This window comes from Furipterus horrens, unplaced genomic scaffold (assembly GCF_987537825.1).
Source record: "Furipterus horrens unplaced genomic scaffold, mFurHor1.1.pri manual_scaffold_17, whole genome shotgun sequence".
Lineage (NCBI taxonomy): Eukaryota > Metazoa > Chordata > Mammalia > Chiroptera > Furipteridae > Furipterus > Furipterus horrens.
This window is the reverse complement of record NW_028327187.1, coordinates 12,541,964-12,556,037: the sequence shown is the minus strand read 5'-3', so window position 1 is coordinate 12,556,037 and position 14,074 is coordinate 12,541,964. Positions and strand designations below refer to the sequence as shown.

General features: G+C 39.8%; 1 protein-coding gene across 2 annotated transcripts in view; it reads left to right on the top strand.

Annotated features, from left to right (window-relative positions):
- PHKA1 (phosphorylase kinase regulatory subunit alpha 1) overlaps nt 1–11,402 on the top strand; it is a 99,859-nt gene extending 88,457 nt beyond the window's left edge. For both annotated transcript variants that reach the window (XM_090265288.1, XM_090265287.1), the window contains 4 exons: nt 3,815–3,985; nt 6,277–6,330; nt 7,926–8,126; nt 8,819–11,402. In XM_090265288.1, coding sequence (XP_090121414.1) covers nt 3,815–3,985; nt 6,277–6,330; nt 7,926–8,126; nt 8,819–8,992 — 600 coding nt within the window. In that variant the 3' untranslated portion in view covers nt 8,993–11,402. The remainder of the gene's footprint in view (nt 1–3,814; nt 3,986–6,276; nt 6,331–7,925; nt 8,127–8,818) is intronic.
- Nucleotides 11,403–14,074: the final 2,672 nt, after the last annotated feature.

Genomic DNA, 14,074 nt, shown 5'->3' with positions numbered 1-14,074 from the left:
GCATATATCAGTACTTCATTCTTTTGTGTTGATGAATAACATATCAATACACGACACATTTTATTTTTCCGTGCATCAGTTGATGGACAACTGGTTTCTGTGGTTTTTTTTTTTTTTTTTTTTTTTTTTTTTGGCTATTCGGATCAATGCTGCTATGAACCTTTATGTACAAGCTTTTGTGTGGACATATGTTTTCATTTGTCTTGAATATATACCTAGAAGTAGAATTTCTGGGTTATTTGGTAACTGTGTTTAGCATTCTGAGGAGCTGCCAAAATGTTTTCTAAAGTAGCTGCACCATTTTACATTCCCGCCAGCAATGTTAGAGGGTTCCAATTTCCTCACATCCTCACCAACGTTTGTTATTTTTTGTCTTTTTGATTCTAGCTATTTTACTGGGAGTGAAGTAGTAACTCATTGTGGTTTTGATTTGCATTTCCCTAATGGTTTATGATATTGAGCATCTATTCATGTACCTATTGGCCATTTATCTTCTTTGGAGAATTCTCCATTCAGATCCTTTCCCTGTTGTTGAGTTGTAAAGGTTCTTTAATATTCTGGATACATATTCCATATCAGATATGCAAATGGAAAATATTTTCCTCCATCCTATGGGTTGTCTTTTCTCTTTCATTTCTTTTTTTTCCCCTCTAGAGAACATCAACCACTGAATTACTTTCTTGATAGTGTCATTCGAAGAACAGACATTTTTAATTTTGATGAAGTCCAGTTTACCTATTTTTTCTCTAGTGTCATATCAAGAAGGTTTTGCCAAACCCAAGGTCACAAAGATTTATTCCTGTTTTTTTGTTTTTAGAGTTTTATAGTTTTAGCTCTTAAAATTAGGCATGTGATTATGTTGGAGGTCCCCAACAGTACCCCAAGATGTGACAATTCACTAGGAGGACTTATAGGACTCAGCATAGAGTCATACTCATAGCTATGATTTATTACAGCAAAAGGATACAAAGTAAAATCAGCAAAGGGAAAAGGTGAATTGGACCAAGTCCAGGGAAAACAAGCATCAGCCTTCAGAGAACGCTTTCAGTAGAGTCACACAGGATGTGCTTAATTCCCCCAGCAAGTGAGTTGTGACATGTTTGCAATATTGCGAACTAGAGAAGCTCATTGAAGACTCAGCACCCAGAATTTTTATTGGGGACTGCTCACATAGCCTCTGTCTGGCACATACCAAAACTCCAGACTCCCAGAGGGAAAGCGAGTGTTCAACAGAAACCATAGTGTTTGCACAAACTGTTCAGGCATAGTAAACCACTGTTATCAATTCTGGGAATGGTAGGAACCCTCCCAAAATCCAGGTTTCCAAATGCCAGCCAGGGGCCAATCTTGTAAGCAGGCCTTTCTAAGAATAGCACTTCTGGCCTGCTATGTTAATACCTTTCTGCACAATAACTTAAATTTTTGTGTATGATGTGAGGAAGCGTGTCCAACCTCATTCTTTTGCATGTGAATATCCAGTTTTTCCAGCACCATTTCTTGAGGGGAAAAAAAATCTACCTTTGCCCCCATTTAATTTTCTTGGCACTCTAGTTGAAAATAGGCAAAAATATAATGATTTATTTCTGAATTCCCAATTCCATTTCATTGATATACATCCCTAGCCTATGCCTGTATGACACAATCTTGATTATTGTAGCTCTGTAGTAACTTTTGAAATCAGAAGTTGTAAATCAACTTGAGTATTCTTTTTTTGAGATTATATTACTATTATGGTTCCTTGAATTTCCATTTGAGTGTCAGGATAAGCTTATCACTTTCTGCAGATAACCCAGTTGGGATTTTGATAAGGATTGTTTTCAATCTATAGATAAATTATTAAAAGATGCTGCTTATTTTTAGAGAGATGGGAAGGAATGGAGAAAGAGAAGGAGAGAAATACCAATGTGTGAGAGTAATATTCATTGGTTGCCGCTTGCACGCCCCAAGCTGGGGACCTGGTCTGCAACCCAGGCCTGCGCCCTGACTGGGAATCAAACCAGCGACCTTTCGCTTTCCTGGATGATGCCCAACCCACTGAGCCATGCCCATCGGGGCTCAATTTGTGGATCAGTTTAGAGTATTGCCATCTGAACAGTGTTAACTGATCCATGGACATAGGATTTTTTTTTCCATTTATTTTGGTCTTCAGTTTCTCTTAACACATTTTGTTTTCAGAGTATATGTTAAATTTATTTAATTTAATGATTTAATTCTTTTGTTAAATTTATTTCTAAATATTTTATCCTTTTTGATGCTATTTTATTTTATTGATTATGCTATTACAGTTGTCCCGATTTCCCCCTTTGCCCCCCTCCACCTAACACCTCCCACTGCCCCAGGCAATCCCTATACCACTGTTCATGTCTGTGGGTAATGCCTGTAAGTTCTTTGGCTACTCCATTTCCTATACTGTATTTTATACCCCCATGGCTATTCTGTAACTACCTGTTTGTATTTCTTAATCCCCTCACCTCTTCACCCATTCCCCCACAACCCCCTCCCATCTGGCAAACATCAAAATCCTCTTCATATTTATGCTCTGTTTCTGTTTATTTGTTTGCTTAGTTTGTTTTTAGTTTCAGTTGTTGATAGATGTGCATTTATTGCTATTTTATTGTTCATACTTGTGATCTTCTTTTTCTTATATAAGTCCCTTCATTTCATATAATAAATGATGGTGATGAACTCCTTTAGTTTTCTATTGTCTGGAAAGCTCTTTATGTGTCCATCATTCTAAATGATAGCTTTTCTGAGTAGAGTAATCTTGGTTGCAGGTCCTTGCTTTTAATGACTTTGAGTATTTTTTGCCAATCCCTTCTAGCCTGCAAAGTTTCTTTTGAGGAATCAGCTGACAGTCTTATGGGAACTCCCCTGTAGGTAACTAACTGCTTTTTCCTTGCTGCTTTTAAGATTCTCTCTTTGTCTTTAACCTTTGGCATTTTAATTATGATGTGTCTCAGTGTGGACATATTTGCATCCATCTTGTTTGGGACTCTGTGATTCTTGGACATGTGTGTCTATATCCTTCACCAAACTGGGGAAGTTTTCTATTTTATTTTTTCTGCTATAATATTTATTATTTTATCTCTTCTCCTTGCTTTCTGTTTAGTTTTCTGTCCTTTTTTTCATTGCCTTAACATGGAAAGTTTGGTTCTTTATTTGAGAATTTTTTTTTAAAAACAAGCATTCATAACATAAATTTCTCTTTATGTCCTATTTCAGCTGCAGCCTTCATAAGTTTTGTTATGTTGTATTATCATTTTCATTCATCTTAGAGGGCTTTCTAATTTTCCTTGCGATTTCTTTCTTAACTCACTGGTTATTTAAAGGTGTGTTTTCTAATTTCCACATATTTATAAATTTCCTTCCCAAATTTCTTTACAAAATTTCCTTTTGTTATTGGTTTTTAATTTGATGTCATTGTAGTCAGAGAACATACCTCCTCTGTTTTCAATTCTTAAAAATTTATTGAGGCTGTGTTGCAGTTTATGATTTCAACAAGCTAAGCTGTAGACCAGCTACAAGTTTAACAAATAACCAGGGAAAGATAGCTGAAACCCTTTCATGTATCAGTATTTTTATGGCCCTTCTTATATATCACAAGATTGATTTCTACAAGGGTCATACCAGTTTACATTGCTTCTAGCTCCTCATAAGTCTACTAGCGTCACTGTAACCTCTTTATCTTAGGTATTACATTTAATATGTGGTTTATAATTCTGCAGAGTGTTTATTATTCACTGTGCTATAATACTTTATCAGAGGAACAGAGATAACTTGTGATTTATATTCTTCCCTCTTCTTTCCTCCCAAGTCACCTGGAACCTCTGTGAGTCCAAGTAGTGGGTTCTTTACTATTGCGTGTGATCAGCAGGCATTTAAAGATAATCGTCAAGGTCAATGGCAACGCCGAAGAAGGCTGGATGGAGCACTGAACAGAGTCCCAATTGGATTTTATCAAAAAGTATGGAAAGTTTTGCAGAAGGTGAGTATAACACGTTGCAGATATCTCTTGTTTTCCCCCTTGAATTCCTCATCCTCCTTGGCTGAGATATGATGTGACTATGACATCACTGCAATTATAGGGAAGTTAAATGCTGGAAGGCAAGACCTAGAAGAAAAGATAAAAATGAGAATGGATTTGTTATTTTTGACGTTATTGATAATTTACTGTCTTTCCACTGTTGTTGCTATGGTGTTGTTTATAAATTAGATTTCAGAAATCATCACTTCCGTGCCTTTGGCCACAGCTGGACATTGTGATACATTTGAATTGGTGATAAAGCCCTCACTGTCTTTTTAGCTGTTGTAGAGTGGAAATGTTATTTGTAGCAATGTGCTGTTAATAATGAAATGTCACAGTAGTAAAATAACTGTGGCGGCAAGTGAGGAGTTTGCATGAGAAGCTCTTAGTGGTATTTTTCTTGGATGGAAACAACTAAATAAATGCCAAGTCATAGTGATGTTAATAGTCCAAAGACTTTGTTGGCGTGACCAGCTTTGTTTTTCTTTCAAAGGCTCAGTTTGCCAAAGGCATTTAAGGATACATCATACCATTATGTTTGTGACAGATTTAGAGGGCCAAGAAGACCATTGTACTCATTCAGAGATCTCATTCATAGTCTCTTAGGTGTCGCATTTTGCTTCATTGCCCTTGGCAAGAACCTGAAGAATACTTAATCCAGGACTGCAAAACTTTTAGTTATTTCTTTCCCACTAGCACATTAATATTCTTCCATGGACAGAATCATGTGATTTTTTGGAAAGGTGGAAGTTGATTCCTTAGACTATCAGCTCTGGCCATCTTCCTTTCAAATAGTACCTAAAATTTACTTTCTTTCCATCTAGCTTCTGTAGCACAGTGGTAACAGATATGTACTTTATGTCTTCAGTTATACCTGGGTTATAGAAATTCAGTTTCACAGATGCGTAGTGGGTACTGCTCTACCCCAAATACCATGGAGGGTATCTCTTCTTGTCACCAAGGAGTTTAACCCATAGTTATCGTAATTAGCAACTATAATGCAAGTCCACATGTGTTGTGATAAAGGTGTCAAACCACGAGGCTGTGAGAATATAAGAGAAGGAATATTTATTTTATTTTTATTTTTGGTTTTTCAATTACAGTTGTCCCCTTTTCCCCCAATTTCTCTCCCCCACCCAACCCACCCCCTCTCCCGCAATCATATCCCTCCCCGTTGTCCATGTCCACGAGTCATTTATACGGGTTCTTTGACTAAACCCTTCCCTTACTTATCCCCCTAGAGAAGGAATATTTAAATCTGACTGGGAAAATTGGGTATTTTTGTGGCAGAACAAAAGCTAGACTGGGAATTCTGACCTGAAAGGAAAAACAATTTTTTTATTCCACTCTTTTCAGAATATGAATGTAACATAATCACTGTGCACACATGTTTGAAGGCTAGTAATTGTCTGTACAAAGACTGTTTCTTGGTTTATGGAACATGGGATAAAAGTGCCTGGAAGAGTCAATAAACCTATTGGATTGAAATCTTTAGCTGTGGTTTAATGCATAAAGCTTTGGCTTATTTAAAATCTAAAATGGCAAGTCATTAATTCTCATTGCTTCTTGGCAATTGAGCTGCTGGTGAGGGGAAAGATAAAATATCACTCATTCATATAGTACTTCTTGAGCTTCTGCTGTGCACTAGGCAATATCCTAGGTGCTGACAGCAATACAGCAAAGAACAAAACAGACAGCAACCTCTGGCCTTATGGAATTTACATTCTCCTAACAAACATAATAAATGAGAAAATTATATAGAATGTTAAAAGATGACAAGCGCTACAGAAGAAGTAGAGCAGGGTGAGGGAATCAGGAGTGCTGATGGGGAATGTTTAACTAGAAAATGCAGTTAACTGTGCATGTCTGTTAAATGCATATTTTGAGGTTTTTTTTCTTTGGCCTAAAACTTTTTCTGAAAGTCTGTTGGCTCTGGGACTGAGCATAGGATCCTCCCATGCAGCCTCTGAGTCCTTGGGGCCAGTCTGTCGCTGAAGGTAGACCTTCTGTATTCCTTCTGCTCCAGTAACTAGAGGATGAACCATAGGTCTCCTGCAGTCCAACCCTGCTTCTTGCCATGTGGTAATCACAACCCCTTCGCAAAGACACTTGAGCTGGAGGGCCTTTCACTGGCGCGTGATTACTCAGCATCTACCCTGTGAAGCACACTTACAAATACGTACTAAGTGTCTCCTTACGGCCTTCCCGTTGTCAGCATATCTTACTGACAACAGGTTTTTGCTGTTTTTCAGTGTCATGGACTTTCTGTGGAAGGTTTTGTTCTTCCTTCTTCAACCACTAGAGAGGTAAGATTCTATTTCACATTTATGTGATCGAGAGCTTGTCTGGCTGAAGTATTTCAGTGATCACTTTTGAGAGTAATGGATCTATGCTTTTATAAATCAACTAAACAGGAAATGCACTTGAAGAAAGAAGAGAATGTTTTTAGAAGAAATCGAACAGGTATATTAGGGAACAATGAGGCATTACATTAGTTATATAAAGACAGCTTCTTTTAATGATTAAGTTAGGTGGATTTATGTGAGTGTTGCCAGAGTTGGAGAGGTCAGACAAGATATAAACCTAAGAATGAATGACTTCTCATGTCCCCATCCTTCTCATCCCCACCATTCTCTAGTAGGATGCTTGTAGACTATTAAATAATAAACCAGTGGTCCTTAGCTCTATAGCATAGTAACCTGAGCTCTCATCTCCAGTTTAGAGGGTCATAGTCTCCAGGGATGGAGCCTGACCACCTGTACTTAAAAAAAATCCTTAGGATGACTCTGATATATACTTATGGTTGGAAAACATCACCCTGAGCCACAGACATAGATTATCAGGTGCTTAAATATTTCACTTTTTGTCCAATCATATGGAAATTTTAAAGAAGTAGCTTTTATGCAAAATCAACAAAGGAGTTAGAATTAGCCAGCTAGAAATAGTAAGATTGGACAGTAGGAAATTCTCAAAAACACTGGAATCATTACAGATACAGAAAGCTGATGCTACGTTTATAGGTCTTTCCTCTAATAAAGAACACTGTGTCCTCTATTTGTCTTTTCTCTGTCGTTAAGCAAGATTGAAATGCTAATAGAAGTAATAAATATACATAACTGAATAGTACTCTTAAAAGTCTTCAAAGCACCTTCAACATCCTTTAATTTGATTTTCAACACTACTGTGTGAGATAGCTAAGGAAAGGATTATAGTTTCTGACTGAAAATAAGAAAACAAATTTAGAGATGAATTATCCAAGGTTACAGAACTAGCACCTGACGAAGAGAAAACTAGAACCCAGGTTTTTAAATTCTAAATGTACATTGCCACCCTAAACTGTATACTCAGTACAATTTTGCCAAAAATTATTCCTTAATCCTTTTCATCCTAAAATAACCTTTTTATGCCCATTTTAACCTAACAGTATATTAATGCTTTAATACCTTTAATCATCACATATATGTGATTTTAAGTTTTATTTAGATTCTCATCCATAGTCATCGTATTTATTCTTTCAAATGACTATAAAAACTCTTTAAGTTTCTATACCACAATATGCCATTATTTGCACAGCCATTCCCACGTTTAGGTTACGTCTAGTTTTACACTTATTATTAATGCTGCTATAAACACTCTTGTACATAAGGTTTTTTCTCTCTTTGAATTATTTTGTTAGGATGAACTCCCAGAAATAGGATTTTGGGTTAGAGGGTATTGACACGATGCATCAGGCAATGCCAGAATTGCCTTCCAAAAAGATGGAACCAATTTACTCAATTACTTTAAAGGGTAGTGAAGCCGCGCTCTTGGCTACAGTATATTTACTGCCTTTTGGAACGGGTGGATTGGCGTTTTCTGTTGCTGGGTTCTTCAGAAGGGATTTTCTTTTTCTCTATCACAGATGACTCCAGGCGAGATTAAATTCTCCGTTCACGTGGAGTCTGTCCTAAATCGTGTACCTCAGCCAGAATACCGGCAACTTCTGGTTGAAGCCATCCTTGTCCTCACCATGATGGCAGATATTGAAATTCATAGTATCGGAAGCATCATTGCTGTGGAAAAAATAGTGCATATCGCCAATGACCTGTTCCTTCAAGAACAGGTAGGCGAACCTGTTGTTTTCTCAAAGGGGAGTGTCTGGCACTAACCGGACTACGTTCAGAGCTCTTCGTGAAGCCAAGGTCACTTTCTTGCGCCCTCTTCCTCCTAGCTCTTTTCTGGGTCCCCGTGTAGTGGCTCTGAACTGACTGCAAGGAAGTAGGCTGCGAAGTGACCTGCCTTTCACCCTGTGTTTTGTGACTGGGTTAGATAGGAAAGCTGCCCAGAACTCAGGAAGCTTTTATGCTTTTCATCATTTTCAAACTTCTTATCATACTACTTTCGGTTGTGATAAGGACTTCATAAGAGACTGATGGATGTCATATCCTTCCCAAATATTAAGGAAAAGAGAAGATTTCATTTTAGTTTTGGTTGGTTTGGTTTTGGTTTTGCTCTTTACCTACAGGAAAATATTAAAGTAAACCTTTTAATTTTACATTTTTCTTACTTTCTCAATACATTTTCTTCCAGGAAATTGACCATACTTCTAAAATGTAAAGTATTTATTGAAAGCCTTCCAAATGTTTTCTAGATTAAGTGTAGGAACACATAAGGTGAAGAACGTGCAGCCTAAGATCCAACTAGTTGGTGATGGGGAGGAGGCTCTGAGTTATCCTAATCAGGACTTTAATTAGCAGGGTTAGTAACTTTTTCTTTGCCCTGTGTTCTCCCCAACCCCGCTTAAAAACTAAACAGAAAACCCTCGGCGCAGATGATACCATGTTGGCAAAGGATCCCGCATCTGGCATCTGTACTCTCCTGTATGACAGTGCACCCAGTGGCAGGTTTGGCACCATGACCTACCTCTCCAAGGCAGCTGCCACCTACGTGCAGGAGTTCCTGCCCCACAGCATCTGTGCCATGCAGTGACGCCTTTGGGCCCTGGCTACCAGCAGCCTTTTGACAGCTGGTTCCTGCCTCAGTTGATGGTGCATGGAACTGAGATGTGATGACCTGATCACTCCCACCCTGCCCTGCACCAACTCATCACTACCAAGAAAAGAGAACTTCTCTGATGAACTAACTGCTTTAGAAGAAGTGAACCCTTGCTCACCCAGGCTCGTCATTGTGAGCCTTAATCCTTTCATGGTTCACTAAAAGTATGCATGCGTTTTCATTCTCTAGGCCTGTTACACTTAGTTTTCTAACTCCTGTTTAAGGAGCAGGTATTAATAATAACTTATTCTTCAAGTTTGGGTTTTCTTACGTGTAGTTTCCTTTTGTGAATGAGTGGCGGGTGCTTTGGGACACTCAAGTGAGTAAAAGCCTAAATTGTTGCACTTAATGCTTCTATAAATCGCAAATATCTATTCTAAGTGCCTTTCCTTGGAAATAGAGAGCAGAGGATTAGAGTTTCCTTCTTTACTCACATGTTGCCTCACACTGAGTGACGAACTCCTTTCTATGTAGAATTATTGTTTCTGTTTTTGCCTTTTCTGTATCTGCACACATAATTTCTACTCATGTTTGGTGAATATCAAAAAATGCAAGTCTAGTGTGTATAGTTCAGGATTTGTGTATTAACACTGAAAATCACTTTTTATGAAGATTGCCAAGACTCAGAGATGGATTTGTAGCAGGAAAATCCAGAGAAATGAGGCCAGGAGCCCAGTTGCAGAGAGAAAGGGGGCAGGAGAGAGGACGCCTGTGTAGTGTATTATCCCCAGGGAGCCAACAGGGGCTGAGAGGTACCATGAAGAGAGCCTTGTGCACCTAATCCCCGCCTCTGAAGAGTGGGCTGGCGCAAAAGACAGAGACTAATTGAAGCCTCTGTCTTTAGCAAACAGGAATCCAGCAGTCCAGCCTCTGGATGCTTTCTTGAGCACTCTTTCCTGGTGCTCACCTGATCTCCATCTCACCCACCTACTTGCTTTCTACAGCATCCACCCCCAGCCCCAACTCCCTGCCCTCCCATCTATTCGTAAACCCTTTCACTTATGTTTTCGCTTCCTGATTCTAGTGTTGGTGTATGTCTTGGCATATATCTGTTTCTTATACACAGCTGCATTTGTATGTGTCTAAGCATACATGGGAAGCTTTCTGAATGGAAGTACTTTTATGTACATGTATATCTGTATCTACATTTGACAGACTAAGTAAGTATATAAATATGAGTGTTGCTTGGGGTGGGGAGGGAGTGACTGTGGCCTCAGACTGACACACAAAGGGCAAAGGAAGAAATTGTTAAGTCCTCTTCCCTGGTCCCGTGTTTAGGTAGTCTTGTTTGAAGAATGTTTCTTCTAACTTTCTGTCTTAGTTCGGGCTGCTATAACGAAACCCACATGGTGGTTGGCTTAAACAGCAGACATTTATTTCCCACAGATCTGGAGGCTGAGAGGTCCGAGGTCAAGGTGCCAGCAGATTCAGTGCCTAGTGAGGGCCTGCTTCCTGGTTTGCAGACCGCGCTCCCTTCTTGCTGTGTCTTTGCATGGTGCAGAGACACAGCTGTGCTCTCTTTCTCTTCTTATAAGGGTATCAATCCTGTTGTAGGGGCTCCACACTCAAGACTTCGTCTAATCCTAAGTAGCTCTGGAAAAGGCCCTTGCTTCAACTACCATAACATTGGGGATTAAAGCCTCCACGTATGAGTTTGGGAAGGACACGTTTTGTCCATCAACTTTCCTTCTGATTTATGTGTAAACATTCTAATTTCTCCGTTTGCACCCAGGAAACTTCCTACTGCAATCCCTTTCTTTCCTTCAGATTTTTTTCAGAGCTTTCTCCAAGAATGGGTATGGAGATGGGAGACTCTCTAAAAAATTCTTACAGCACCAGTGACAATCTTATGAGTATACATGTATAAGTGAGCGTGGTAGAGTCATAGAAAACAGATAGAAACAAACAGAGGATGGGCAGGCTTCTTGGTACCTCTCTGAGAGCAAATGGAAACACATAGTAAGTAGCTTTCTGCTTACATGGTTTTCTGGTCACTTATAAAGATAATTTACAACCTGAAAGTGCATCTTCCTTTCACTAGCTGCAAGTGTACCCTGACCACAGGGAGCAGGTACAACAGCAGTGGCGCAGGTGAAAACCACCACTCCGTCCGGTCCCCCACGCATTCACCTGAACTGACCCCAATGGCTGCGTTTCTCTGGGTTACTAAGTTGTCTAGTGCTATGCTGCCCTCTGTCCCTCTGCCTCACTTTTAAATCAGCTCTTTGGAAAATGCGATTTGTATCTTACTCATTTGAAGCATGTGATACTAAAAGACATGTTGGATTTTTTTTAAAAGCACTTCTGTTTTGAAACTAGAATAAAAATGGAATTTCCAATTAAATCTTGTCTGGTGCCAATATGTAAAATGCGTGTTTTTGTGATTGGAGTTTATTTCATGGCTCGATTTATATGCACTCTCATTATACAGTACAAAGCTCATTAATTGGGTCAAAGTAGAATACTATTAATACATAAACCACATATTATATGTCACAGAATCGTATGCATGTAAAGAAATGCAGTTTTACCATTAAGTACATACCCGCTCAGACTAGGCTCACTAAATTAAATTGGGCTTATTGGCCTCTTTAGGGAACCTGTTGTGATGAATGAATAAGGCTGATTTTTAATTTTACTCAGCATTAACAGTTGTGTGCAAATGGTGCTTCTGCACTACTGGAACTAAACAATTTGTTCTCCCTTTTTAAAAAATGTTTTAAAAAATTGTTTTTCTATTACCGTTGTCCCATTCCCCCCCCCCCCCCGTTGCTCTCCCCATACCCTGCCCACCTCCCCTCTCTCCCAGTCAATCCTCACCCTGTTGTTCATGTCCATGGGTCCTTTATACCTGTTCCTTGACTAGACCCTTCCCCTTCTTTCCCCTCTTTTTCTCCTCCCCCCTCCCCTCTGGTCACCGTTCTCTTAAATATTATAAATATTCAGCAGAATCTTGTTTGTGCTACTCGTTAGCATTTTGGATAACAAAAGAGGGTTTACCGAGCGAGGTTAAACAAGTCGCTATAGTCCCATCCTGCTTAATTAGGTTTCACTACAATACACTGTGGGACTTATGCAGCTGGTGGGGCAACAGTTGTTCTTAGCCACAGCTCACAAAACCTCTACCATCCTTTTTGCATTTACCAAATCCCTAGTACCCATACTAATGCAGTGGACATGCAGTGTTCTCCACATTTAATCTTCGTTTCTTATTAAACTTGAGTAAACTTAGGTCTTGGTTTTCCCAGGACAGTCCCCACTTATGCCTGCTGTCCTAACAAAATTATTAATAGCATTCTCTGTCACTGTCAAAAGTGTCCCAGTTTGGGTGATATGGTCACCTTATATTTGGCAGAAATCTGATTTCTTTTAAGGTTACGCCTAAAAGCCAAGGACCTATTCTCAAACCACTAGCAATACTCATGCAGTAGTGGTATTGGGGTGAGGACAACAATGGGGATAGATTTCCCCCAAAAGTAAAGGGTATTTGGCATAATGCCAGACATCGTTATAGGGGCACTTGGCAAGGACTGAGGCAATGATCCTTTAAGCAAATTGTTCCAGATCAAACAGCTAGTAAGTGTAGAGCTTACTAGCCCAAACAATCTGACTCTGGAGTTCACATTCTCAAGACAAACACTCCCCAAAGAAAGGACATTAGAAAGTGGTGTGAAAACAAGGGTCAGCCTGTTAAGTACAGTTGAGGCAGATTGTGAAATGCACAAAAGAAGGTGACCAAAGGAGTAGGTGCCTTTTTAATGCGTTTCCTTTCCCATCTGCCAGCAAGTAAAGGCAGGAGAGGTCACCAAAGTGACAAGCCCAGCCTGACCTTGCTGGTTCAAAAACTACCTTTAGCCCTGGCTGGTGTGGCTTAACGGATTGAGTGTCGGCCTGTGAACTAAAGGGTCACCGGTTTGATTCCCAGTCAGGGCACAAGCCTGGGTTGTGGGCTAGGTCCCCGGTTGGGGACACATGAGAGGCAACCACACATTGATGTCTCTTTCCCTCCCTTCCTCTCTTTCTAAAAAAATTAATAAAATCTTTTTTTAAAAACTACATTTAGCAATAATGGTTGAGGAAAGTCAGTCAAGGAATTTACTCGGTGTAACCACACAAGGAATCATTGAAGCCACAATTCACACTACTTCTTCTGACCTCAAGCCCTTTGACTGCAAATCCAGTGCTTTGGGAAGGGTTTTTGTCCCCAACTTAAGTACCACATGGATATTAAGTATGTTGAAAACTGAAGTTGGGACATGTGGAATGATTTGTGCTCTGTCTTCATCAGGAACAAGGGTCCAGCCTCCCTGTGAGATTTGGTGCAGTAATATTGCTGCCGATTGCAGAGCCTCCTGAAACGATTTATCTTTCTCCATAATTGAATCATCCTTCTACATTATGTACCAATTGTGGAGAGTTTCCGGTTTAAAAGCAAAGTTCTGGTGTTGAGGCGGTGTGGAAGTAAGTGTTCAGCTCCCTGTTTGTTGGCTAGATATGAAGGAACACATAAAACAATCTTTTTTTCCTATCATCTGATTAGAGTCTAGATTTTAGGGTGTCGGCTGGCCACACTGTATCCTGCCCTCTCCTTTCCACTGCCTATCTAGTAAGGTCCAGGAACAGTCCCATTTTCTCCTCATATTGCCCACCTGTCATGGTCTTGCCTTTCAGCCAACTCTTAGAGCCCCAGAGACTCCTTCCCCTCTGTCTATAAACACGTGCATTTCTCCCTTATCCTAAAGACATTCCTGGGCTCTGACATCCCCCCAGGCTGATAAACTATCTCCTTCCTTTCACAATCTCATTTCTTCAAAGAGCAAACTACACTTGGCAGTGTTGGCCTCCTTCCTGAACCCCGTGCCATCTGGCTTCCTCCTCTGCCTCTCATTTTCTTCCCAGAACACCAGTGAGCTCCTAATGGCAGAAAGATTCTTCGACTCTTATATAGTGCCTGACGTTGCTACTACCTCTCCCTTGTAACCCTCTCACCCCTCGGTTTCTATGGAACTGTACTAT